The sequence below is a fragment of the Chelonia mydas genome, chromosome 4 (genome assembly GCF_015237465.2).
Source record: "Chelonia mydas isolate rCheMyd1 chromosome 4, rCheMyd1.pri.v2, whole genome shotgun sequence".
Taxonomy (NCBI): domain Eukaryota; kingdom Metazoa; phylum Chordata; order Testudines; family Cheloniidae; genus Chelonia; species Chelonia mydas.
In genome coordinates this window covers 3,045,922-3,072,867 of record NC_057852.1, presented here as the reverse complement: position 1 = coordinate 3,072,867, position 26,946 = coordinate 3,045,922, and the positions used below count along the sequence as shown (strand labels likewise).

General features: G+C 52.5%; 1 protein-coding gene and 1 long non-coding RNA gene across 3 annotated transcripts; one reads left to right on the top strand and one right to left on the bottom strand.

Moving 5' to 3' along the window:
• Positions 1-663: 663 nt before the first annotated feature.
• DUSP4 (dual specificity phosphatase 4) lies at positions 664-15,206 on the bottom strand. The gene is made up of 4 exons (XM_037896521.2): positions 14,788-15,206; positions 6,099-6,235; positions 5,095-5,314; positions 664-4,541 (listed from the first exon to the last, which is right to left on the bottom strand). The coding sequence occupies exons 1-4, from the start codon at positions 15,167-15,169 to the stop codon at positions 4,156-4,158; spliced, it is 1,125 nt and encodes a 374-aa protein (XP_037752449.1). The 5' UTR covers positions 15,170-15,206; the 3' UTR covers positions 664-4,155.
• Positions 15,207-15,306: 100 nt separating this feature from the next.
• LOC122465504 lies at positions 15,307-19,713 on the top strand. 2 transcript variants are annotated; one of them, XR_006290414.1, is made up of 3 exons: positions 15,307-15,366; positions 17,202-17,373; positions 18,656-19,251. It is a non-coding gene; the product is annotated as an uncharacterized LOC122465504 (long non-coding RNA). The 2 variants fall into 2 exon arrangements; XR_006290415.1 differs by lacking the exon at positions 15,307-15,366 and adding an exon at positions 19,614-19,713 and having other exon boundaries at positions 16,598-17,373; positions 18,656-18,821.
• The last annotated feature ends 7,233 nt before the right edge of the window (positions 19,714-26,946 follow it).

Sequence of the window (26,946 nt, the reverse complement as noted above, 5' to 3'; positions counted from 1 at the left end):
CGGGGCGTGGGATCCAGGGCTTGTCCCACTCCACGCATGCCGTGGCTCCCAGAAGCAGCAGCATGTTCCAGCCCCCCCCGCCCCATCTCCTACACATAGGGGAAGCCAGGGGGCTCTGCACACAGCCCCCGCTGTCTGGAAATTGCAGCCAACAGGAGCTGCAGGGGTGGTGCCTGTGGACAGGGCAGTGTGCAGAGCTGCCTGGCTGCACCTCCACATAGGAGCCAGAGGGGGGACATATCGCTGCTTCTGGGAGCTGCTTGGGGAAAAGTGCTGCTCAGAGCCTGCACCCCTGACCTCCTCCAGTGCCCCAACCCCAACCCTGATCCCCCTCCCACCCTCTGGGTAATCCCTCATCCCCATCCCAGAGCCCACACACCCCCACACCAATTTCATGAGCATTTATGGCCTGCCATACAATTTCTGTGCCCGGATGAGGCTCTCAGGCCAAAAAGTTTGCCCATCCCGGCTGTAGGGGAATCCTGGTCCTCATGGATGGAACATCAGATTCAGGAGACATGGCTCTGCCACTGACCTGCTTGGTGACCTTCACCTGCCTCAGTTTCCCATCTGTAAAACAGGGACAATACTGACCCTCCATTGCGAAGTGCTTTGAAATCTGCTGTTATAAAGCGCTATGTAGGAGTAGTATGAAACAGACAGTACTGTTGAAAATGTATTTATTTTTCTCCAAATGATCTCTCAGGCAATAAATAAAAACAAACATGTCAACTTTCTAAAAAAACATACATATATACATCTGACACACATACAGACATCTGTAGCAACAGGACCACTGTGAGTGAGGGGGCTGGACCCAGGAATTATTGCATTGCTCTCCAGATTTTATCCAAAGCTGCCTCCTTGCTGTGCCCTTGGAGAAGGATCTGTGGCCACCTTGGTCAAGAGAGGGCAGCCAGCTGCACAGATTCTGTGCGATCATCAAAAGCAAGGATGCTCTCCTATGGTGGGCCATGGTATTTTGTTACTTAAAGTGCAGGACAAGAGATCAGCGGCCATTTGAGGAACCAGCACTGAAGCAAAAAACCCACACCCATGTGTGCGCCCGGCCAGCAGTGAGACTGGGAGCATTGAGGCCAGGCCACCCATACCCAAACAGGCAGAGCACCATCCAGCACCACCAGCTGGAGCTGCCATCTTGTGGATAAAGTGTTAACCTGAGTCCTGCTTGCTTTGGGCCCAAGCTCAGTGAAGACACCTCAGGAGCAGGAAGGGCCTGGTGATGGGAAGCCTCCTGGTGCCAGGTGGCACTGGAATTCACAATACCTGTGTGATGCCAAGGGGCTACACCCATCCATCCCTCCCCCCCCACCCCCCATGGCACCAAGCTCCACTTCTCGCTACACTCCCAGCCCTGCTCCAGGGGCCGGGACTAGGGAATCAGCAGCAGCATGGGTGCTGAGGGCAAGGTGCTCAACTCCACCACACTCCACATGGAAGAAATTTTGAAGACAACAGAGACCCAGTGACACAACAGGCCTGGCTGCGTTTGGTTTCTTGCTCTTGGAAAACAGAGTCTTCAAACAAATCTGGGCATAGATTCCCCCCCTACAAACACTGAACTTCTTTGACCAGTTAATACAGTAGTAAAAAAAGGGCAGGTGATGGCAGTTTTGAACCTTACTCACAGGGAAGAGGTCACAGACTCCAGGGTGTATTTGCATTAAGGGTGGAATGATGTGAAATGCAGTGTTGCTCAATGCAGGCTGGTGAGCGTGCTCCATCTGTTAATTGATCAGATCACTGAGGCCTTGGCTTGGGGAGGAGTTACCAGTTTTGGTGTGGCACATATAAAGGGACACATTTTCCAAAACCCAAAGCTATGACTGCAAGACATTGGCCCATGCAAAAGTAAAAGCAGCTGGCATGTGCATGTACCCAACGCTGGCTGGAACTCAGAGGTGAAGCTTAGCTGCCTCTGTTGAACATTTGAGCCAAACTACCTTCATTTAACAGCCTAGGGTATTCCTTTAATGGGTAATTTTAGCACATTCCAACCCAGGCTGAGTCAGGAGCCAAGGCGATGTTTAAGGGGGACTGAAAAGAAAAGAGAAACCCCTGCTCAGAACAGGTTGGTGGGGGCATTATTGAGATACCATTTTGGCAAACACGACTGCTTCCTTCTGCCACAAGCAGCCCACCACAGGGCAGGAGTCAGCTTGTCCAGCAGTATTTGGGTCTGGGGAACTGATGGTTCCCAGGGGTGCAGCGCTCTGGGGAGACAGTTCCCAACAGGACTAAGGCACAAATCCCATGGAGAAAAACACCGCCAGGAAGGCAAGGGAAGATCTGTCTGCAGTGAAAAGTGTCTGACCCCCAGTGGCCAGAGTTGTCCACCGTCCCAGACACAGAAGAGGAAATTGTGCCATGAGCTGCGGTTGTGGTTTTTATTTCAATCTGCTGGGCTGGAAGCTTGGGGCTTGCTGCCATGGAGCCCAGGGGTTGTGTCTACACGGCACAACAAATAAAACCCAGACCTGGGGCAATGAGGCTCAGAGCTCCCAGGTTTCAGAGCCCAGGCTCCAGAGCCCAGGCTCTAGCCCAAGGCAGAATGTATACACAGCTGTTTGTAGCCCCTAGCCCAAGCCTGAGTCAGCTGACCCGAGCTCTGAGATTTGCTGCTGCAGGGTTCCTGGGTTGTTTTGGGTAGTGTAGACGTACCTTGTTAGCTCCAGATCTCAGTGAAGTAAATGGGAGTGGTGCCAAGGGGACCAGGATCTGCATGCAGCTAGAGTGAATCTAAGGACACTGACAAGGGTACAAAAAGCTAGTAACCACATTACCAGCAAATGCAGTCTCAGGCAGGATAGATTCTTAGTACAGCTGGATTCATTACTGCCCATGAGTCTGGGTTTGCAGCAGGGCATTGCAGACTCATGGCTTGAAATGATGGGTGCCCACTGACACCCAATTGCACTGTACATTCAGAGTGCGAAAGGCCTCCCTTGTCCACAGACAGGACAGTGACCCTGCCCAGCCACAGATGCCAAGATTGTTCCCTAACAGAGAAAGAACACTGCTCTAGTGGATAAAAAGGCTATTCTGATTTGGGAAATAACATTTCTGGGGCAGCCAGAGCAGCACCCTACTGTCACTGATGCTTATGAACTACTGATTAGCATGCCATGGCCCCAGGCTTCCCAGCATGGCACTGTTCCCTTATATCCCCCGAGGATGGATCCCAAGCAAGCATCCAGGAGCCTCAGCACAGAGCACCCACCAGCTCATGCCAGGATATACACAGCGTTCCAGAGGAGCATGGGGAGTGCAAAGCAGGTGTATAAGCATTGGTCATGCCCAAGTAAAGAAACCACCCTTTTCTGATGTAAGATACATTACTACAAGCAGGGCTAGGAAGGAGACAGGATACTACCTCTAGGAGCTACCCACTACGCACAAAGATTGTTCCTTGGACGGAAGAGTCCATGGCGCAGTGACTGAGTGATCTGAACTCACTTGTGTACAGCCCGGAAATACACACGTTAATCCCTGTCCCCCAACACAGGAGACTGGTACAGCAGTCCTTGCAGGCATGGGATAAGAGGATTTGTTCTCTAGCTGCTTTGAGACCTGCATGCTGTTGTGCTCATAGTTAACACACAAACAGGTTATAGAATCAATGACAGCACAAAAGTTGCATTTCAGTACTCTGAGGAAATCACTGCAATAAATCTCCCGGGTTCAACTTTGTTTTTAGCAAGTCCATGTTTTAAAACCAGAAGTCTCCTGCCCAGGTTAAAAATATTTCTGCTGGGTGTTTGTTTTGGGGGATTTTATTACAGAAATATTAGGGAAAAAAATCAAAACCAGGCACTTTGGGAAATTGTAATTTTCTTCCCCAAACAAAACTGGTCAGACACATTGTCAGGATTTGTGGAATTCACAATTTCAAGCCTTGCTGCTTAAAAACAAAAAAAACAATGAGGTAAGGAGTTTCTCCGCAAAAACAAGGACCCCCATAGGCAGCTCGAAGCCAGCAGCAGTCCAGCCGTTATTGCTCGGTGTCGAGGGGAGAGTGGCAGGGCTGGCCAGCGAGGCCAGTCAGTTATTGCAGTCTCGTGGCTGGCAGCGGCTGTGAGGTCAGCATCCCTCCTGCTGGAGGCGCTGCCCCAGTGCTGTAGTTAGTGCCATGTGCTAACAGCTGGGCGAGGTGGTGATGGGGCTGTGCAGGTAGGGGAGGCTGCTGGGGGTCGTGTGCACCCCCATGGAGACCGGGAAGCTGAACACAAACTGGGAGGTTGGCGTGGAGGAGGCCTTGCCCCGCTCTCTCAGCGGCCCCGGAGGGCTGGCAGCCTCGACAGCACAGGACGTGGCCAGCACTTGGGACTCAAACTGCAGCAGCTGCCCCATGAAACTGAAGTTGGGGGAGATGATGCTTCTGCGCTGTTTGACAAACTCAAACGCCTCCTCTAGCTTCACACGCTTCTTCATCATCAGGTAGGCCAAGCAGATGGTGGCAGAGCGGGAGATGCCAGCCTGGCAGTGCACCAGTACCCGGCCATGGCAGTCCTTCACCGAGTCTGGGGGCAGAAGGGAGGGAGTTGTGAATAGCTCACCCCACTCACATGGACAGCTCGAGAGCACCCCCTGCTGACAAAGGGCCACTGGCACAAGAGACAGGAGTTGTCAACAGACGAAGCCACATCTGTAGGGAACAGCAGCTACAGCCCTGAAGCCCAGGTGATGGGGGAGCAGGGTCAGAAGCTCCAGACAGCTGCTTGCCATTAGGTACCTCTGAGCACCCATGGCACCCCTGCCTTCCACTGGGGCAGTGGATGCTCACCCCTCTGGAAAGCAGGCCCCAGAGCTGGCCCACAGCAGGCACCCAAAGTGAGTGGGTGTTTTAAGGGGACCTTTCCAAACCAGTGTTTAACAGACAGGGGGCCTGCCCCACTACTGGGTCACAGGAAGGTTCTAGATGGGGCACTGGGCCCTAGGAAAATGCACACTTCCCCTAGCCCAGAGGGGAAGCCCCTTGGGTGAGAGAGTAAGCCAGCCCTCCTCCACCCCAGTATCTGTCCTCCCCCACGCCCACCACACAGCTCCCAGGCTTAGCCAGCAGAGCACACATACCTATATACTCTATTGCTTCCATGAACCAGGAGCTGATGTCAGCCTTGTGGTTATCCTCCACTGGGATGCACTTGTACTGATAGTGTCCTTCGAAGTGATTGGGACAGTCTGACGAGACGTTCAAGAGGGCCGTGATGCCCAGCGTGTCCAGCATGTCCCTCCGGGCTGCGTGATACGCACTGCCAAGGTAGAGGAAGGGAAGGATTTCCACTGGGCCTCCCTGTTTCCGGAGAGAGCAACACAAAGGTCACTGTCAGTGGGGAACATCGCTGGGAGGCCAGGGGAGAATGTCATGCACAGAAGGGGGAGGAGGCTGGGACCAGCTACCAGCAAAAGCCAGCAAGTCCTGCATCTGCAAGAGTGACGCAGGATTCGGGGATCATTCGTTTGAATGGCCTACTCAGGGCCCCTTGAAGGGGCCTGGTTCCCAGGGTCTCATGCCAGGCCACTAAGAACAGAGACATGCAAAATCACTCCATGCTTCTGGAAATGTAGGCTCTGGCGCCCAGTGAGCAAATAAAACCCTCCAGCTCTGGTGTGAATCTCAAGCGTCTCCACCGAAGCCAGAGTCACTCTTGACTCAGGCCCATGTAACAGCAGACTGCAGCTCCAGCTCGGCAGGCTCACACAGCCATGACAGACCAGTCCCCAGAGCCGAGAGCGGCAGTCATTACAGCAGGCCTTCCCAAATGGGTTACCTGCACAACCCTGTTGGAATGGACTATTTCCATCCAGGACCCCAGACAGCATGGGGGACACCCTTTGAAAGAGCAAGATGCTGTCCTGCACACAGCATGAGCTCGCACGCACTGTCCATGTCAGGTTATGCCACGTGGCTCACAAGTGATGAGCCAGGAGACGTGGTGGTTTGGGCTCTTGTAGAGACCCCCATCCCTGACGCTCAGGGTGGTACACATTTCATGGCATGTGGGAAAACTCTAAACACTGGGACCAAGGTCAGTGTGCACGGTGCTCAGAGCAGGGCTGAAGGATGGGGAAGCTACCTGATCATGCAGGGGGGTCCCGCAGGAGCTGCACCCCAGTTCGATCGGCTCCGTGCTGGCTGGTGGAGAAATGCTGCTCAGGGATTTCGTTTTTGCACAGAATTCTGGGTACTCTGAATAAAACCTCTCGTAGCCTCCTGCAATTAAAGAGACAGGGATGAAGGGTCTGGAAAAGCGATTTCATTAGACAAATCTGTCTACAGGAGGCAGCCTGCATTCCCTGCCAACTACAGAGCCTAAGGGCTGACAATGCAGAGACCTGGCAGCTCTACATTTGCCACTAGATGTCACTACTGCAAGGAAACGGCTCCAGGGGATGGTGTCAGTCATTTCTAGTCTCCATCTCCTAGTCCGGCTCTCAGGGCAATGCTACCAGTGCACAGGGGAGGGGAGGGGTCGCCTAGGACGGCTAGACTACCCGAGGGACAGCGCTCCCCCTGGAGTACACGGCACCTCACCTTAAGGAGCATCTGAGCTCGCAAGGGGCTATGCTCTGCCCCTCCTCTGGGCTCCCACGGAGGCATGAGCAGCTCCAGGAAAACCAAGACAAGAGCATTGCAGCAGCTCAGCACTTTCCAGGATTGGGCCATTGGCTCTCAATGTCCGTGCTCAGGGCTAGCTTTTCCCCAGCCCCCAGGTGGCCCTTGTGAGCAGCACACACAGCATCTCACTTGAAATCCAGCAACCAAGGGGTGGGGTGGGCGAGCACTGTCTCAGCAATACACTTCTGCTCTCCGTGACTGTGTGTTTCCATCACCCAGCAGTCCCTCATCCCAGCTGCGGAGAAACCCCCTCTCATGTCTTCCTGTCGGTCACACAGCATACCTACCCCCTCCCTGCACAGAAGTTACAGAATAACCACCATGCTGGCAAAATCCAGCCCCGTGTCAGCATTTCTATAACTCAAGTAAACAGAAGCACCATCCTGGTACCCATGCTGGGCTCAGACCATGTCCTCATGGGGGATCAGCCCCCTTCCAGCCACCATTGCAAGCCCCCAGTACACACAGGAAAGTTGCCGTTTACACTGGTTGAGTGCTGTCCCCTCCCCTGCCCTGCAGGGGCAGAGATCATTGGTAGTCTCCTGATCACCTTACACTAGTGGCTGGTATCAGGATAACCCCCAGTACAGAATCGGTCTTGGATTATTCCATTTTGTGGGTTGCAGCACCATGGCAAGCCAACGCTTATCTGCTCCCACTGAGGTCAGTGGCACAGGATGGGGCTCCATGCGAGTGTGGGTTCATGCACTCAAAGGGCAACATTGCCAGGGACGCACAAGACTGCCCTTGCCATGCACAGAGCATGAGAAGACACACGCCCACGAGCCTGGCTGCAGGAAGGGCCCCAGACTGCCGTTACATGCCAGACAGTTCCCTGCAGCAGAGCTGTGTCCAAGCCACAGCTGTTCACGGACTCCCTTCTGAGCCACAGACCCTGCCAATGCCATCATTCACACCCTCGGCACAAGCCTGGCCGCCAGGATCTGCCCCCCGACACAAAAATCCCACACGGGGCAGAATTCTGATCTGACCCCAGTGGCTCCGCTGCACTTCCTATGGCTACAGCAGCGGAATACCAGGGAGGGACCCGAACCAGATGTCAGCCAACCGTGCATCACAACCTCCGTTCTCAAGGGATGCTTTCGGCAGGCCTGCAATCGATATGGCAGAGGTTCTGTACCAGGGGAGCGTGACCCCAACCCTTCCAAGGGGAGTCACCAGCAGACTCTAACTGTGTTTGAAAGAGGGTCACACCGCTGGGGCTATGAGGTCAGTGCGGGGCGGAGAATCTCTGGCATAGGGCATTAGTGGCTTACTGTGGCCCCGGCAGTAGCCTATCTAGCCCTCCCCACCAATGACAGTTGGGGAAGGGGTGGGGCGGACTCAGTGCTCATTTATCAATCGTCACTCTTAATTACTCACACTAGGGCAGTCTCCAGAGACTCCAGTAGTGCTACGTGCGGTACGTACACATAAATACAGCCCCTGCCTCATCGAGCTGACTGATCCAGATTTCACATCTCAGCTATAATTTTATTTTGCTTAAAGAAATTTGCCCAAATGCAAGTATAGCTCTGGGAAGTGGTTAGGAGCAAACTAGCACCTTCACTCTCTCAGGGGTGCTAGAATCTCCTTCCCAAGGCTGCTCTGTCTTCAGGCTGAAAAATCCTCTTGATCAGTTAAGTATCTTTTAGCTTGGAAGGGGAGGGGGAAAGCAAGATTTTGTCAGAGTAGATAATAGGAGACTGTCCTGCCATCCTTATCTGCGAGAGTTCCCAAAAAGAAAGAACAACCTTGCAAAGGCAACTGTTCTGAGTTGTTTATACCAAGGGGAAAAAACCTGACAATTTTGATGGGCAAAAAAAACAAACAAAAACATAACATCTTCAAAGGCACCATACTCCAGAGACTGAAAAGCCAGCTGGAGTAAAACAGTTGAGTGCTAGCTCAAGTGATAATGGAGAGCAGAAAACAGGTTAGTGCCAGCTTTCAAAATTAAACTGGTGGGGCCATGACAGGGTAGCTTCTGTCACACTGTCTAAAGGAGGTGACATTTGCAATGTCCGAGACTTCTCTTTTCAAGCTACATTGGCCTGCTACCCTATCTTCCCATTTACACTGATCCCTAGTTCCATCCGTTTGGAAAGAGGACCACATTGGAGTTAAGGTTTTTACCCTCTCCACCCCCAAGTCCAAGATATCACTTGAAAGTACGAAATCAAATGAACTCACAACCCTGTGCTGAGCATCAGATCTAACAAGAGTTATATGACTGACTGGGGGGTGGCGGGGAGAGAGAAATCAGACTGTTTACCTTGTATCTCATGCTGTAATTTACACTTGTGTGGAGCAACTGTGAAATTCACCTTGTGTAGTCACTTATACCTATGCAAGTTAGGTTTTGCTAGCAGATTGGTAGGTTTTAGATGGTGGGGGGAATCAGATGCTTATTGTCATCAAGAAGCTCTGGATCTATGCTGTTCTATCTCATCACAAGTCGTCTTTTCCCTTTCCCCACACTGCAGTCCTCTCTGCTCAAAGGAGCTTTTTAAAAATTAACTCTTGGCCCAGTTCCCCCATGCCTTACAGTTTATGGAATCAGACAGACAATGCTTATCCCTGTGATTAAGGGTTTGCTGTATCACACTTACAGATATTAAAAAAGAAAACCCACACAAACACAGATCTGATGATGCTGTGGAAACAGCTTGTTGGTTTTCGTAATTGTCCATGTGACAGTCAATCACAGATGGCTTCATATTTTCCTACTAACAGACAAACAGAGCTGTTATTGATTGGCTCTCTAGTGCAGGGACTCAAATGTCATCTGTTTACCTCCAGGGATATTTCTCTCTCTTTTAAAGACTAATGATCTTTGAGTCCTTGTAAATGTTGACCTCTGTTTAAAAATCCATATTGTGCATGTAACTGAGCTGTTTTATCATCACTGCAGGAATCTAGCCACAGTAGGGCTATGTCTACACTACGTACCTTTTAGCGACATAGCTATGCCACTAAAAGGTGTGCAGTGTAGCTGCTCTGTCAGCAGGAGAGCTCTCCTGCCAACAAAAAATCCCCCCCCAATGAGCGGCGTTAGGAGCACTCTCCTGCCGACAAACTGCTGTTCACAGCAGCGCTTTTTGTTGGTAAAAAGCTTTTGTCGCTTGGGGTGGGTGTTTCTAAGTTTTACTGATGGAAGTCCAGTGTCCACAAAGCCTAAGGCCTGTGGTAGTTGCTGAAATCTTAATCCACAGACGTGTTTCATCCCAGCCAGACTACTGCAGTTCCGGGTTTGCAGGCCTCACAATTACTGTTCCTTGGTGGCAACTTCTATAAAACCCAGCAGACTGATTACTTGGCCTACATTTCGCCTTCCAGCATCCTGCCCCATATTAGAAGGGCATTCACTGAAATACAGTGCCCGGTAGATTTCCAGTATGCTTAGTTGTCAGGTCTCTCAGGCCTCTGAGGAGATCAACACATCACATCCTCATGTACCCTTATTTCTCTAGATCCCAGGTTCTGCCTGTTTCTCATTGCCTTTGAGGTGTGACTCTGTAGCATGACCAGCAGCAAAAAAGAATTGCAAGAAGATGATGGAAGAGCATCCACTGTCCAACAGCCACCGCACAACAGGGGAGCTGGCAGCTGCTGCCTTCCTAGAAACACTCATGCTCTGGGAGGAATAACAGAAAAGGGTAGGATGACAATTCAATGTGAGCTGGTGGGGGTGTTACACAACACCTTCTCTTTACAGCTGCTAGACTCCCACGTGAGATTACCTTTTGCCGGAATTCTGGTTTCTCTTCTCGTTTAATACTTATGAACAGTTTTCATGTTTTAGGACTATTTTAACTAAGTCTCTAGGGCTTGGATCTTGAAGCCATCACACCCAGGGGAAACTCCCACAGACACTGGTGCTGTGTGTGTGACTCAGAGGACAGAGCTGAACAACCATAGCATCAGGCCACAGGTTGTTCCCCACCATCAGCTTCCAGATGGCACCTCTGTCTTCCAGGCAGGAAAGGGCAGGCCCAGCGTGAAATCCAGGCCCCACTGACATCAAAGGGTGTTTTGCCATTGACTGCAATGACTCATTCATTGATTCATTCATTCATGCAATGAGATTCAGCTCTCAGTCACTCCAGCCTAAATGAAGCTGGACAGCAATGAAGTACTCAGAATCCGGCCCTAAAGCCATGTTAATTGTGAGCTATGCGTCTTGGCTGTGCAATTCTTTATGTCGTCCACCCCAATAAAGGTTGTGATTTAGTTCTAAAGTTTAATTGCACTGGTAAAAAAGCTGAACTGGAAATTTGCATTGACTGTGTGCACCTAGTGGGAACAGACCCAGCTTCAGCAAAGCACTCGAACAGGTTATGTGCACGCGCTTAAATTCCTCCCTGTTCACCCCCTCCTGAAGTCAACGGGATTTTTTTGCAGGATCAAGGCCAGAGAGAAAGGATACCTCCCCCTCCACACACACACAATTTGCTGCCTGATTTAACAATCCGATGCTAACATTTCACTCCATCCGGAGGTTCTGCTGCTCGTATTATTGAATGATGTTTCTCTAACCCTTTTTCTTGATAGGCAGCCTGTGTATTAAAACACTGCACTCCATGACAGACAGAACCCCAAGGCGGGATTACAAGTAATACAAAAGTCGCTGGTCTAGAAGAATGTCATAGCTTTGATTACAGCAACTATAGGCAGGCAGGGTGGTCTAGGGAAAGGTCTGTGGAGCTGCAGGTTCTTGGGTCTTAATTGTGATTTAGCCACTGCGTCACTGTGTGTTTGGGAAGACATTCGGATCTCCTTGTACTCCACTTAACCCAGCTGCACAACTGTTTTAAAGCCTGGTTTCACTCTACAGCGGATACGACAGGTATTTTTCAGCTCACCTGACTCCCATTAGTCGAACAGTAACCCCATGCACAACTTAAAAAAAAAAGATTACAGTGAATTTAACATAACAGATGGGGGTCTGATATTGCTCCCATTGACTTCATTAGGAGAAAGTTTACTCCCACCCCCATGTCTCAAGTGCCATACAAACACCCTTAGGTGTAACAGGTCTTTCTTGTGAAAAAGCTTTGAGATTTTACATATAGTCTAAGACTGGAGAACCAAAGGGTCAAGTTTTACAGGAAGGAATAATTCATAGTCAAACAAGTGACAAGAAACCAAGTCGGGCCCAACTTTTTTTTTGAATGTAAAAGTGAATCTAGTCAGCCATGGTATTGAAACAAGCCAGCATTTCCCGTTTGCAAAAAGACCAAACATTTATACTAGGTGCCATTGCTATGTAAGTGTTTAGTCTTAAAAACAGCCGGCGCTTTTCTACTGTGCCTAGCACAAAGTAAATGTCAAATATGTTTAACCAATCTGTTAATGGGCTCACCATCATCTAATGGCACACACAGATCCCTACGTAAAAACCAACAGATTCAAACTTGCTAGCTGAAAGACAAAAATGTAATTCCACTGGGAGCTCACATTACCCAAACACACACAGAAGTAGAAGAAAATTTTATTTTAAAAAATTGGTCATTACTGTCTGTCTGCTTTTAAAATAGTGACTATTGGAGGCAGATGGTTTATAAAAAAAATAAAAAAAATAATCAGCAGCTGATAAATCTCTGGAACTGGGTGGTCTTTCTACTACAGTGAACCACACTTCAGACGACTTTTGCTCAAGCAAAATCTGCCTTCAGCAACCCAGCCACACCAGCATCCCAATGTGGACACTTTTTTTTAAAAAACGTTTCATTTGATTCAAATTAGTTCCATCTACCCAGTCTAAAGATCTGCGTAGTTCTGTCATTACCAATCCATCTCCCACTGATCTCAGTCTGCTTTAAAGTCGGACATAACTGAAGAGCACCAGAGAAACAGAATATATTCTAAATATCAAGCTTGATGGAGAACAACATTCCTGAAATATTAAAAACGTGCACGTGGATCCCATCTGAGTTTATCCTAAAACTCGTGCTTGGCCTGTAAGAGACCCTTTGGATCTCAGCGTCAAGGCTATACTCTGAAATATAAGGTGGTAGGTCAGGTGTCAGCAGTGGCCGTGTCAGTCTGTATCCGCAAAAAGAACAGGAGGACTTGTGGCACCTTAGAGACTAACCCATTTATTTGAGCATCAGCTCTCGTGAGCTACAGCTCACTTCACGGCTGCATACAGTGGAAAATACAGTGGGGAGATTTTATAAAATCCACTGCATGCATCCAATGAAGTGAGCTGTAGCTCACGAAAGCTTATGCTCAATAAATGGGTTAGTCTCTAAGGTGCCACAAGTCCTCCTGTTCTTTTTGTAGTAGGTCAGTTAAGCTTGACACAGAGAATTGACTAATGATAGCATTGTTCTTATCATTAAACCCTGTTAGCAAAATCAGCACACCCCCAGTCTGACTGCAAAACTCTATAGACAAAAAAAGGACATACAGGGACACCAGAACCCTTCAAGAAGGGTTGTTTGGTTTTGTTTTGTTTTTAATTACATTATTGCTTTATCCTAAAAACACCACAGAAAGACAAGTGGAGAAAATGACATCCTCCTTGCGCTCAGACAATTTTCTTTTGTCCTGAGACCATCACATTATTCCAGGCAGTTAGGAACGTGAACACGGTTTTATACAGGAATAAAGCAGAGTTCCCTTCAAGAAAGCACATTCCAGCTGCCACACCACCGCACCCGACCGCAAACAGAAGCGAATTTGGCTGCGCACTTCTAGATCCCGTTTGATCTTTGTCACAAACACTCAGCTCCGGTGGTTCCGCCTCCCCCGGTAAAATGTTAACAAGGGCGGGGGTGTGTGTGAGAGAGAAAACCAGGAAACCTAAACCAAAAAAAATCCTGCAACTCGCCTTCGCGGTTCAAGCAAAGGTCACCAGTAGCATTTCCCCAACAGCTGGCCGGTCAGACGGGCAGGAACCAACTGGAGCAGACAATAAACCCGCTGTCGGCGGGCCCACCCTCAGCCACAGGCGTGCTGCCGAGGCAGCCCGCAGCTCCCAAAGGGGAAGGAAGGCGGCGGGGGGGGGGGGGGGGGTCCTTTGATCCCCCCCCGGTCTGCAGGCTGGCTGGGAGGGCGAAAGAATGAATGGAATGTGCCCGTGTGAACGGAAGAAAGGAAAGGCAGGATCCGCCCCGCACGACACCCGGAGCAGCCGCCGGCTCCCAGCCCCGCGCAGCCCAGCTCCCGTCCGCCCCCCGCGAAGGCTGCTCGGGGGGGGGGCTGCCGGGCAGAGCGGCCCCTTTGCACCGGCGTGCGCAGGCCCCGGGCGAGGACAGCAGCACTGTCCGCCCGCGGGGGCCGCGCCAGGCCGGGCGCCAGCCCGGTCCGCCCCCCGCACGCGGTCACCGATCAGCGAGCCAGAGACCACAGCGGGACCCTGCCCGCCAGCCCCGCAGCCGACGAATACAGCACTGCCCATGGGTCACACGCAGCCCCCTGCGAGCCTTGCAATGTGTGCACGGCCCCCCCCCACCCCGACTCCCCCAGCCCCCCCCCCGCTGCACGGGGCTCCAGCCCCCCCTCACCCCGACTCCCCAAACACCCCCCCGCTGCACGGGGCTCCAGCCCCAGCCCTCACCCCGACTCCCCAAACACCCCCCCGCTGCACGGGGCTCCAGCCCCCAGCCCTCACCCCGACTCCCCCAGGCCCCCCCCCCGCTGCACGGGGCTCCACCCCCAACACCTCCATGCACGGGGCTCCACCCCCAACACCTCCATGCACGGGGCTCCACCCCCCCCAGACCCCCCTCCGCTGTACAGGGCTCCACACACACCCCCAGACCCCCCCACCTCCATACACGGAGCTCCACACACACCCCCACGCACCCCCAACACCTCCATGCACGGGGCTCCACCCCCCCCAGACCCCCCTCCGCTGTACAGGGCTCCACCCCCCCCAGACCCTCCCACCTCCATACACGGAGCTCCACACACCCCCCCCCCCCCACGCACCCCCAACACCTCCATGCACGGAGCTCCACACCCCCCCCCCCACTCCCCCTCCGCTGTACAGGGCTCCACACCCCCCCCCCCCGACTCCCCCGTTGCACGGGGCTCCACCCCCAGCCCCCCCACACCTCCATGCACGGGGCTCCACACCCCCCCCCACGCACCCCCAGCCCCCCACACACGGGGCTCCGCTCCCAGGCCGGTCGCACCTTTGAGCAGGCGGATGTCTGCGCGCGCCGTGTCGCGGCGCAGCGCCCGCACCACCAGCCAGACGGTGCTGTCCTCCCGCAGGCTCTCGGCGCGGGCGCTGCGCTCGTCGTAGACCACCACGGCGGGGAAGAGGCCGGCGCGCAGGCGGGCGCGCACCTCGCCCTCGGCCGGCAGGATCTGCTCCAGGCTGACGGCGCCCTTGGCGCGGCGCCGCACGATGCTGTTGCAGCGCACGCTGAGCGCGCCGCGGATGTGGCCGGCGCCGTGGGCCAGGAAGGGCCGGCAGTCCAGCAGCAGCAGCGGCGGGCAGCGCCCGGGGCCCGCCTCGCGCCGCAGCAGCCGCCGCAGCGCGCTGCCCTCCACCTCGCGCAGCTCCCCCATGGCGCGCGGGCGGGCAGCGGGGCCGCGCAGCCGGGAGCCCTCGCGGAGGCGCTCGGGCCCGGCCCTTTACAGCGCCCGGCCCCGCCCCGCCGCCGCGCGCCGGCCGCTGAATGGAGCGCGGGGCCCGCCCGCCCCGCGTCACCGCCATTCACAAAACCCGGCGAGGCGGGGCGGAGGGGGCGGCGCGGCTCTGGCTGGTGAATGGGGCCGTGGGGGGATGGGCGGGCGCCGTGCGAGGCCGCTGTCCCCGGGGGCGCGGGGCACGGGGCACGGCTCCTCTGCTGGGGGCCCACAGGGGCGGGGGCCGGCTCCTCTGCTGGGGGTCTTCAGGGCCGACTCCTCTGCTGGGGGCCCATAGGGCCGGGGGCCGGCTCCTCTGCTGGGGGTCCTCAGGGCCGACTCCTCTGCTGGGGGCCCACAGGGCCAGGGGCCGGCTCCTCTGCTGGGGGTCCTCGGGGCGGCTCCTCTGCTGGGGGCCCATAGGGCCAGGGGTCTCTCCTCTGCTGGGGGTCCTCGGGGCGGCTCCTCTGCTGGGGGCCCACAGGGCCAGGGGCCGGCTCCTCTGCTGGGGGTCCTCAGGGCGGCTCCTCTGCTGGGGGCCCATAGGGCCAGGGGCCGGCTCCTCTGCTGGGGGCCCACGGGGCCGGCTCCTCTGCTGGGGGCCCACGGGGCCAGGGGCCGGCTCCTCTGCTGGGGGCCCACAGGGCCAGGGGCCGGCTCCTCTGCTGGGGGCCCACAGGGCCAGGGGCCGGCTCCTCTGCTGGGGGTCCTCGGGCCGGCTCCTCTGCTGGGGGCCCACAGGGGCGGGGGCCGGCTCCTCTGCTGGGGGTCTTCAGGGCCGACTCCTCTGCTGGGGGCCCATAGGGCCGGGGGCCGGCTCCTCTGCTGGGGGTCCTCGGGGCGGCTCCTCTGCTGGGGGCCCACAGGGCCAGGGGCCGGCTCCTCTGCTGGGGGTCCTCGGGCCGGCTCCTCTGCTGGGGGCCCACAGGGCCAGGGGCCGGCTCCTCTGCTGGGGGCCCACAGGGCCAGGGGCCGGCTCCTCTGCTGGGGGTCCTCGGGGCGGCTCCTCTGCTGGGGGCCCATAGGGCCAGGGGCCGGCTCCTCTGCTGGGGGTCCTAGGGCCGGCTCCTCTGCTGGGGGCCCACAGGGCCAGGGGCCGGCTCCTCTGCTGGGGGCCCACAGGGCCAGGGGCCGGCTCCTCTGCTGGGGGTCCTCGGGCCGGCTCCTCTGCTGGGGGCCCACAGGGCCAGGGGCCGGCTCCTCTGCTGGGGGTCCTCAGGGCCGACTCCTCTGCTGGGGGCCCATAGGGCCAGGGGCCTGTGCAGGGGTCTGTAGTAGGGGCGAGCCTGTGGGGCACAGCTAGTGTGGAGAGCACCGTGTGAGTGAGTGGGTGGGAAAAGGGCAGACACTTGAGCTCCAGAACACCCCCTCCACGCCAGGCAGCCCCATGTGTCGAGTCCCACGTGTAAGCTTCCCTATCTACCTACCTAGCCCTTCAGCAGGGATCACCTCCCGTACAAGGCCAAGCAGGTTGAAAACCTACTCCCTTCCCCACAGAGGATGCACCATCCCTGTTTGTTTTTCTTGAAATAGCTCTCCTTCTGCATAATGCTTCGCTATCCCATACATCGCAGCTGAGTAGGCCAGCATCATCCTTGCCTTTTGCCACAGATGTCCCTATTTATAGCTTTCTGCTGTTGGTAGGTCTGCAGTGCTGGGGGGAGGGGAAGATGTTTTCCTCCCCAATCATTCAGCCCCCACATTGCCCGAGGAGCTGGCATGAATTGCACCATAGTGACCCTGAAAGGAGTGATTTGGGTATCATTTTTTTAAAAGCAATGGATGCTAAGAGATCCTTTGCATGGCTGGGCTTTTATTTTTAATGTGAGAGCGGATGGGGAATTTCATTTGGAACAAGACTGTCATAGGAACTCTCCCCCTGACATTGCTTGTAATGCCATGGATGAATGATGTCAGCTTAATCTAGAAGGAAGCCTAAACTGTGGGATTTAGTGATTTTTTTTTTTTAAAGGACAAAAAGCTGTATTCTGGCATCCTTCCTCATACCCATGTGACTGGGATCCTGGCAACAACTAGGCTTCCATTTCCATGCCCCTTCTGTGGGGAAATGATTATTTCAAACAAATAAACCAGTGGACCGAGTCTGTGAGCATTCCACGCACATACTGAAATGCATCTGGCAGGTCTGTGTTTTTTCTTGCTATTACCAAAATCAGATTAATAAAATATCAGTGACTGCCAATATGTTCTTAGGAGTTCAACAGCTTTTCAGGAGGAAAAAAGGGAAACACTTAAGGTTTTGTTTGAGAATGAAACACAACCTCTTATATTTAAAATGTACATGCAAAACTAATGTTATTGTAACTGACCTTCCCTGGCTATCCATATTCCTTCTGTATATTTTGGGACATTTCCTGAACCCATTTGGAATGGTGAGATCATGACATACTGGAATATTAGAATACCACTTTAATCACACCATGAGACATCATGTTATAGACTAACCAATGGATACGTTAATTTTGGGGTGGAGGTTGGAGAAAAGCTCAATTCACCAGAGTCTCTGGTTGGAATTATGGCACCATAATGCAAATACTTCCTGTTTTCTTCCCACTAAGATTAAGGCATTGATCCCCTATGGCGCCCCTTCCCTTCTCTTCATCATTCTGTCTCTTCCTTTCACCTGCCTCCCACGGGGTTTTATCTAGGGCCGGACAAACATTGGAGGGGCTTGATTTACAAGGGGCTCCTGAACAGAACCCAGCAGGATGGATCTGCATGAAAATTTTCCTCAGGAGCAGTGTTTTGTTGAAAAATTGCCATTTTGTTGCAATTGAAACTTTCCGGGGGAGCATGTCAATGAAATTGTGTTTTACATTAGAAATGGAGCATTTTGATCAGGTTGAAATGTTCTGCTTCATCTCTTCAGAACAGGATGTAACAGGTTTTCAGTTCAAAGTGACTCTGCATCATGACAATTATTTTATATTATAAAGTAAAAAAAGGTGAAAGTTAAAATTGACTCAAAATATTTTGATTGAAACAAAATTATTCCCCCCCCCCAAAAAAATTTCATTTCATGGTAAATTTTTGTGCCAATGTGGAATGAAAACAAATGTCAAAAATGCAGAATTTCCTGTGAAATCCTGCAGGGCATGATAAATAGCAAGTGGCCCCTGGCCAGCCCTGGTTAGTTTGCTTGGAAGTCCAGGTTCTAAACAAGATCAAACTGCCACCCTCTGATGGCTTTGGGAAAAGGCCACCCTACAAGTAAGATTTAGGTTGGGGCATATCCCAGGGGAACAAGAGGGAAATGGTAGACGAAGGCACACCCAATGCAGAGGGGTTTTGTACGCATTCACATACCTGGGCTGATTGTTCTTGGGTAAATAGTGCTGGAGAGTCCAGAACAGAGTTCAGTTCTCTAGCCAAATGATGTGGCTTTGCTCCTTATATCATCTGTAGGCGGCTACCAGAAGGCAACAAGGTAGTGTGTGCAGGCTTCTATGAAGACATTCCTTCCCACAGAGGGCAGCGTTTGGAAGGACAGGTTAACAGGGGATGTGATTCTCTACACGCTCGCTCGGCAGTGATTACCTGTGCAAAGTGGCTGTAAAGCGCGATCACTGAGGTCTGTGAATGGAGAATTCTGTTTTGGTAGCATTTACACTCCTGCCAATAGCAGCACATGGCACAAGGCAGTGAGGAGTCAGGCCCATAGTGGACACAGATGGTTCCCAAGTCCCAGACACATGGTGTGGATAGGTGCCCTTCCCCCATTTCCCTGCCGCTGCCCACTTCCCTGTTTGACAGCTCCTGCCTGCTACACTGTTGACTTCTGTGCTAGCCAGCTGGGTTTGTCTTACCCTTCAGCAATTTACCATTTGCTGCCATAAGAGTGCTTCCACTGATAAAATATAGTCATTCGTTTACATGCCTTGGGTGCAGTGTGTTTAATACCCCCAAGGAAAGTATTCCATCCCACATCCTCACAATTCACTGTAAGATGAAGTTATTTTGTCACATACACAAAGTGTAACTTTGTGAGAGGAAGCCAGGAAAGAGGAAGTCTACTACTACAGGTACTGACATACAAGATACCTTGAGGCCTTGCCCTACAAAGAGTGACAGAGGGTCGTCACATTTCCCTTGATGTCCACAATAAAGCCCCATCCTTAAATCTTGAGCTTTGAAAAGAAAAAAGTAAAATTTAGTGTCAGATTTCAATATAATTTAAAAATTGTATTCAAATACAAGCAGAATTTAATGTTAGTTTGGACCATAAACTGCACCTTTCTGCTCAGGAAACTCCCACTGAAATCAATGGAAGGTTCAGTTAAAGAATTGATGCTAAGATGTAGGCCTTTGTGCAGGGGAATGTTTGACACTTGAATACACTGAGGAATCCTGCTTCTTTTTGTAGGAAATGTAGAGTACATAGTCCCAGCATGTGCACACTATGACGTCATGTGGAGTACATCCAGGTGCATGTTACTATCTTGGACACCTTAAATACTAATTACCTCTGGTTTTATATTAAAATGTCATGATACAAGGAGTTCTCGCTCTGTACCTGACAATTATTGTGTATGACTGGCTCCCATAATTGCCTCAAGGCGATTCACAGAAAGGTGTGTGGGTGTGTGTACGTGCTTGCTCAGCTCCCAAATTTACAGGTAGGATGAGCCTGTTTCAAGTGTCAGTTCCTATTTTAAAATACACATTCTAGAAAGTGAAAGGTATCATTGTGCTGTATCAAAATTAGTACAGAAAATGATATTCAGCAGTATAAATATCAGCAAAATAGATAAGATCAGTATATTTCATTTGTCTGTGCGGTACGTATAAGCAGTCTGTTATGTTCATTGGTGGCTGACTTGATCAATATTACTCAAATTCATACAAGAATTCCAATTTTCCTATACTAGTAATAGAGGAAGAGAGAAAACTTGACTCCAGTTGGGCAGGTTTACTGGAGCGGACTAGCCACAGCTTAAATACTTCCAAACTCACACTTTCGGCCGAAAGAGCTCGTGCACAGGATGCATTAAACAAGAAAATGGGGACAATGCAGGTTTTGGAATGCAGCCGTTTCTGGGGTGAAATGCAGCAGCTCTTTAACAGCAGACAGTAACACTACACAGCAGTTCAGGACAGAATGTGAAGAATAACACAGCAGCTACTGGGGAGGTTTGAGTGGGCCAAATATGGTCGGTGGTAAATCCCAGTGTAAAGAACAGTCTATGAATTCAAGTTACCATGATTCTGCTCACTCTGGTAAATCAATCAGATCTCAGCAGACATTTCTGTTACGCCCAATTATGAGTCACTGTCGGGCTTTCAAGTGACACTGGCACTGCACTTAGTTTCCATTTAGGAAGTGGTGAAGTCTAGGCCTTAGAGCTCTGAGCTAGAGATACAGGATTTTGTCGTGGAGTTTCTAATCTAGTTTGGAACCTCCAGCTCGTGGTGTCCGTCTGAGCTGGCCTGGGTAACTACGTTACAAAGCAAAGCCACCGGTGTGTTTGGCAGGGGGTGGGCAATGGAAAGGAGGGACTGCTATGTTGTACCCAAAAGTGTTCTAACCAGCTTTGAAGAACATGTGCTAGCCACAGCTGGTCACTTGGGTGCGGCTGACGGGCTCGATGGATTCCTCAAAGGTGACCCAGTTAGGCAGAAGGAGTTGCCTGCCCAGTGGGGAATGGAGCGGCTTGTCTGCACCAGAGGCTGGGAGTCACTGCTGCTGTGGGACCCTGGCAGCTGTGCCAGGAGTCGGGGGAGGAAACCTGCTCCAGCGCTGAGCATTAGGAGGACACAGGGGGACCCCTGCTCCACGTGGACTGTGGCTTTGCTGCCAGAGGGAAAAGGAACAGTTTGTTTGAAAAGCTCCTTGTGTTTGTATGGACCCAAGCTGGCGCGTTGATCTGACCCCAACCCTCGGACCTCCTCTGCCCCTCTGGCCTAACCATCCTCGCTGTGGGGCTGGAACCTGACCCCCAGCCTCTCAGCCTGCCTCTGACAGGGGAGTTTTTAACTTGAACATGTTGCTATATCTCACCCCTGTGTGGTTTGGAAGAGTGAGGGTCCAAACTCCTGAGGGGAGAGAAGGGAAAGATGGAGCACATGAAGGGGTGTCTGCAGGAGGGAGGGGGCCACTAGCACCCCATAACCCTTCTGCTTTTGGAGTGGGGGAGGGGAGCAGGGCATCTCTCCGCTCCCACATGCCTGGAATCAGCCGGCTGAGGGCCATGCCAGCCCCACAGACCCTTGCTGCATTGGAGCATAGGAGTGGATACTGCCAAAATCAGAACCAGTTACTAAGGTGACTTCCAGATCTAGCCTTGATTACAATAGGGCATTTTTCAATCATTTCTCCCACTCCCCCCATTTCTCCCACTCCAGTTCAACTCCACCAATGGTGACAGCCTTGGGATGCTGGCTGTAGACAGGACTCTTGCAGAAGCACTGCCTTGAGTAGTCCTACTCTGAGCACAGGAGAGGTGCTGCAATAAATGGTGGCAGCCAGAGGCTCATCTGCACCAGGGTTTGTGAGCAGGGAAAAGTTTTCAGAAACATCCACATCTTCCATGAAAAGCAGGTGATTGGGATGCCCACCCCCGAGCTTGGGTGAGTCGAGAAAACCTATGGGCCTGGCCCCGAGTTCAAGAAGATAGAGACCATCTACCCCATGGCCTTGTCGAGAGACAAGGTGGTGGAGGTCATATCTTGTATCGGACCAACTTCTGTTGGTGAAAGAGACAAGCTTTGGAGCTTACACAGAGCTCGTCTTCAGGTCTGGGAAACTTATGGGGCGAGCGCTCAGGTGAACGGTGCTGGAGGCCCTACAGAAGTGTCCGGAGACCTTGCTCTGAGTAAGTCCAGCTGACACTTGGCACGGCGGTAACAACGCCGGTAGATACTTTTGCACTGTCCATACTAGTACTCCCACCTATGGTGCTGCACCAATGACAGTGGGTAATTTTTAGAAGACCTTGAGTCTCATCTTGCTGGCACGTGCTTGTCAGGCTGTGGTCATGTCCTGACACGAGTTTAGTTTAATCATGTAGATGGGATAACAAGTTAAAGAGCCACATTAGGGAGATGTGTGGCAGCTCAGTTCTATAACTATGTTATCCCATCCACATGGCAAGCAAAACCCCATCCCCGCTAGCGCTGCCTTGGCAGGCCCAGTGAGGTGTGTGGAGCCAGAGATGGAGCTTACTCCCTCGCCCAGCTGCAGGTGAGAAGCTGGCCCCCAGACCAGGCGGGCAGTGCTCTCCTAGTCCTGCACAGTTTATGACTCAGTTCAGCAATCAGTCAGCCCTGGAGACGGTCGCTACTCTATTTTTCTTTATAGACTTGAGACAATGAACAAGTTTCTTTCGCCTCAGGCAGCTCCCATTTATCGTCTTCCTTCAAAGAGATGAGCGTTAAAACCCCCACTCTGCCTCAAAGATGCTCCAGCCGTCTGGGCTGATCACGAACATCACATCTTCTCTTCTGAGGCTCCTGATCCACCCTCCCATGGAGTATGGGTATCTGCCCTGGGAAGGCACTGCCACTCCCACCAGCAGGCAAGCCAGAGGGTGGCTTATTCGCAGAGAAGGGAGAAGTGATTTAACCTGCTGGATAAGCAGCACTTCATAAGACCAACAAAAAGTTGATTTTTTTTATGCTTGAGTAAGGGGCAGCACGTCACTGCTCTGCCCCAGGAGCAGCGGGGGAAGGAACAGCCACTCAGAGTCCTTGTGGATGCCAGAGATGGGAGGAGCCCTTTTAAGGGTGCATCTTACTCCTGGCTCATGCCTCGACAGCTGCACTGGGCAGCAAACAGGGTGGCACTAGCTGAAGTGGGGTGGGGGGGAAGTACGCAGAGACCAGGAGCTGGGCTCCTCACCAGACCTGGATCCAAAGGGCTGTAGGTTGAACTGGGATGTAGGGCTTCCCTCCCCTGCCGAGCCATTGCAGATAAGGTCATTAACTGAGATAGGGTCATTGGGAACTGTGAAAGCTCCTATCCGGTCTGTGAAACATTCCTTGGGATTATCCTGGCCTTAGACAGGCTAGCTCCTCCGGCCTGCTCTACCCTGGGCTTTATTTCCAACAGTTTCCCACTGCCACTCAGTGGCTCACCCTGGCAATGCTAAAAACAGTGGGGAGCATGGGTGCCGACAAGGCACTGGTGTCTCCTGCTTTTCCCCCCAGGTTGCCATGGACCTCATCTCAGCACGTTTAGAGGACATAGGTACTATAATGCCAGCAGCTACTCAGCACTTTGTCTGTAATAGCTCCTATCCCCACAGCACTTACCCAGGGCTAAGGTTGGGGTAGACCCATCCTGATGCATCTGCCCTCCTGCCATCAGCTCCTGCTCTTCCGGGGACAAAATCCGGCCTACTAACACCAGCCTATGCTGCCCCTATTAGCCCCTGCTCTAGTGAGACGCTTCACTACTCAGGTAACTAAGATGAGGATGCTGAAGCCCAGCATTTAGATCCCTACTTGCCCCCAATCCTTTGTTCATAGCTGTGTATTTATATTGATTAGACACAGGCGAGTTTGGGATTTCTTCTCTTTAAAGTGATCAGCAACACCAAGCAGCAAGGATGGGGTCTGTCCCTGCCCTTCGGGATGGCCCTGAGAGCCAGGGGGCTCCATGTGAGTCCCCACCAGACCCGGGCACATCATTCAGCCTTAACTAGCTCTCCCCATCAGCAGAGCTCCAAGGGCTTTATACAGGAGGTCACACTCATCAGCCCCACTTTACAGCTGGGAGAACAGTAAAGCCCAGCGCCCTGCTCCCCAGTCAAAGCTCTCCCTGCACATGGTGCCTGCCCAGCATGTCCTCTGCTGACATCACAGCACACTCAGGGCCTGCAGTCTGGTCCTTGCTATCCGACAGAAGCATGGAGCTTGGTGGGAGTGCAGTGGGCAGTCTGTCCTGAGTGTTCCCCATAGCGCGTAGCCCAAACAATGAGTTCTGTATAGCTCCTTGAACCTGGCTGGCTGGAGTTTGTTTTCAAGGTGATTGAGAACAAGTCCCAGAGAAGAGTCAGTGAGACATCTTAGGAGACTTAGGACCGCCTGTCCAAAAGAGCTCAGCTCTCAACACTCCCGCTGTTCTTAGTGTGTGTGTGTGGGGCGGGTGGTGGTGAGGAATTCTCCATTGCTGTCAGCCTGTGTGTGTGTGTGTGTGACGAAGAAGTCTCTCTTGGTGGCAGCGTGGGAGTGGGGTAGTGAGGCATTCTCCATTGTTCTCAGTGTGTGTGTGGTGGGGAGAACATCCACTGTTCTCAGTGTGCGTGGGGGGAATTCCTCCTGTTCTCACTGGGAGCTGCTAGTTACTGAGCCCCGCTGAACATTGGCCCTCGGTATATTGGCAGTGTAGTTCTATGGGGGTACGGCTAAACTGCAATTAAACACCCCAGGCTGGCCTGTGTCAGCTGACTCGGGCTTGCGCTGTAAAATTGCCATATAGTCGTTGGGGCTCATACTGGAACCCGAGCGCTGGGACCCTTTTAATTGGAGTGTAGACTCATCCCCAGGGGCCAGAGACCCCTTCCAGCAACAGCAGCAAGCGTATCTGGGAATTACAGAGACTGGCAGTTTGTTGGCTTGTTAGGGTCAGACACAAAGCTTAGGGAGTTGGTATTTGCGGTCTACCTTTCTGTGAGCCCTTAAAATCAGCAGCACCCAGTAACCCCAGGAAGTCTCTCTGGAGCCAGGGTCATGGGGGTCTACTCAGTAATCAAAGAAAAGGTTGAATTGCAATACTGCTTGTTATGCCCGCTGAACTAGGAGGAGTGAAAACGTGAGGAGATGCTCACAGTGGGGTAGTGTCTTGTTCTCCGGTAGGCGAGTCACATGCTCTCCAGTGAATGAGACTGATGCTGCTAGCAAAGTGCGTTCTGGGCAATCACTCAGTGAAATTCAGTGCCATGCACAGAGCCCACACAAGGCACCACTTATATCAAACTTCAACCACTGGAGTTCAAATGATGCCTAGAGCTTTGTGCAGGCCCTGCACGCAGTGGGAATCCCACCCGATCTGCTGAAGCCAGGGATCCCAGGGGGGCTGCCTTTCTTGAATGAGCAATAGAATCAGAGAAAAGATCAATTTAACCATTCTGCTGCTGGTCTTCTTCTGCAGCTGCAACTCTTTGCCAGAGGATGTTGTGAAGGCCAAAACTATAACATGGTTCAAAACAGAACTAGATAAGTTCATGGAGGATCGGTCCATCCAATCTGGTCCTGATCCTGGCTATTAGCCAGGGTGGGCAGGGATGCAACAACATGCTCTGAGTGTCCCTAGCCTCTGTTTGCCAGAAGCTGGGAATGGGTGACAAGGGATGGATCACTTGATGATTAGCTGTTCTGTTCATTCCCTCTGGGGCACCTGGCACTGGCCACTGTCAGAAGACAGGATACTGGGCTAGATGGACCTTTGGTCTGACCCAGTATGGTTGTTCTTATGTTCTTATGTAAAATTAATTATAACATAATAATAAAAATGTTTAGTACAGAAACACCCCAAAATAATGACCTCTCGAGATAGCAATGATGTGAGATTACGACCTTAGCAAATAATGCATTTTAAAAATCTTGCCCTACTAAGAAATGTGTATTTATATAAGCTTCCCAGTCACAAATCTAGCATTCTGGAGCAAAGTCACTAAAACATAATCCAACAAACAAATGTTCCTTTAACGTGCCCCTCCCTTCTCCCTCCACCGCACCCCACTCATAGTTGTTGTCCTGGGTCAGTGAAGACCCAGAGTTCAGAGGTGCTCTCACTTGAGTTCACCTCCCACCCTTGCTCGTTCTTTCAGCCACTCACCACTCGCTCCAGCCACTCGCTCTGGCCGCTATTGTTCATTGTGCCACCGTTCACTCCTCCGCTCTGTCGCCGATGGCCCTGAGCCATCAACATCTGCTGCCACCTGCCACTATGACCTCTGCAGACTGCGAGTTGGTCTTTTGAGGTTCCATCGAGCTCTCAGTGATTTCAGCTCTCAGTGGGAGAACCTCACGGCTAGTGCAGGCTGGGCTGTCTCTTCTACAGAAACGCTGTCCCACAGCGGCACTTAGACCTGATTATCAGTGATTTCAGCTCTAGTGGTCACTTAACAAAACAAAAGACTCTCTGTGGAGCCTAATCAGCTCTGTCTTTAAACAGGGGACCTGTTGGGATCCTGGAAGTGTGAAAGGACCTCCCCCAGCCTAAGGGGAGGATCCACAAGGTCCAGGATCTCAATTAATTATGGGGGACAGCTAAAGATATAACAGGGATGGGGTGAGGTCACAGGGCTAAACGAAGGGAACCTGATGGGGACACCGAGCAGAGAACCCCAGAGAGCGCCCACTGCTCCTCGAAGGTGTCAAGGGAGCCAGCGGACACCGCCCAGAGGAACTCCACCCGGATGCATGAGCTGACGGAGGATTGGAAATAAGCCCCACGGTCGCAGGAAACCCCGTTGGCCAACCTCCTCTCCCCGGTCTTCTAGATGGCCACTTTGGCCAGTGCTAGGAGGAGGTTGACAAGGAGGTCCTGCGACTTTGTGGAGCCATGGATAGGGAGTGCGTAGATAAGGAGGTGAGGGGGAAAGTGCAGCCAAAAATGCAACAGGATATCTAAGAGGAGCTGGAATAGGGGCTGCAACCTGGCACACTCCAGATACACATGTGCCAGGGTGCAGAAGGGGCAGGCGTCTGGGACGGGGGTGAACCGCACCAAGAACACGCCCGTGCTCACGGCT

Coding starts and splice junctions, on each gene's coding strand:
- DUSP4 (XM_037896521.2), bottom strand. CDS start 15,169: ATGGGGGAGCTGCGCGAGGTGGAGGGCAGCGCGCTGCGGCGGCTGCTG. Junction 5,315..6,098: donor GGACCCCCCTGCATGATCAG/GTAGCTTCCCCA, acceptor CTCCGGAAACAG/GGAGGCCCAGTGGAAATCCT. Junction 4,542..5,094: donor GGAAGCAATAGAGTATATAG/GTATGTGTGCTC, acceptor TTCTGCCCCCAG/ACTCGGTGAAGGACTGCCAT.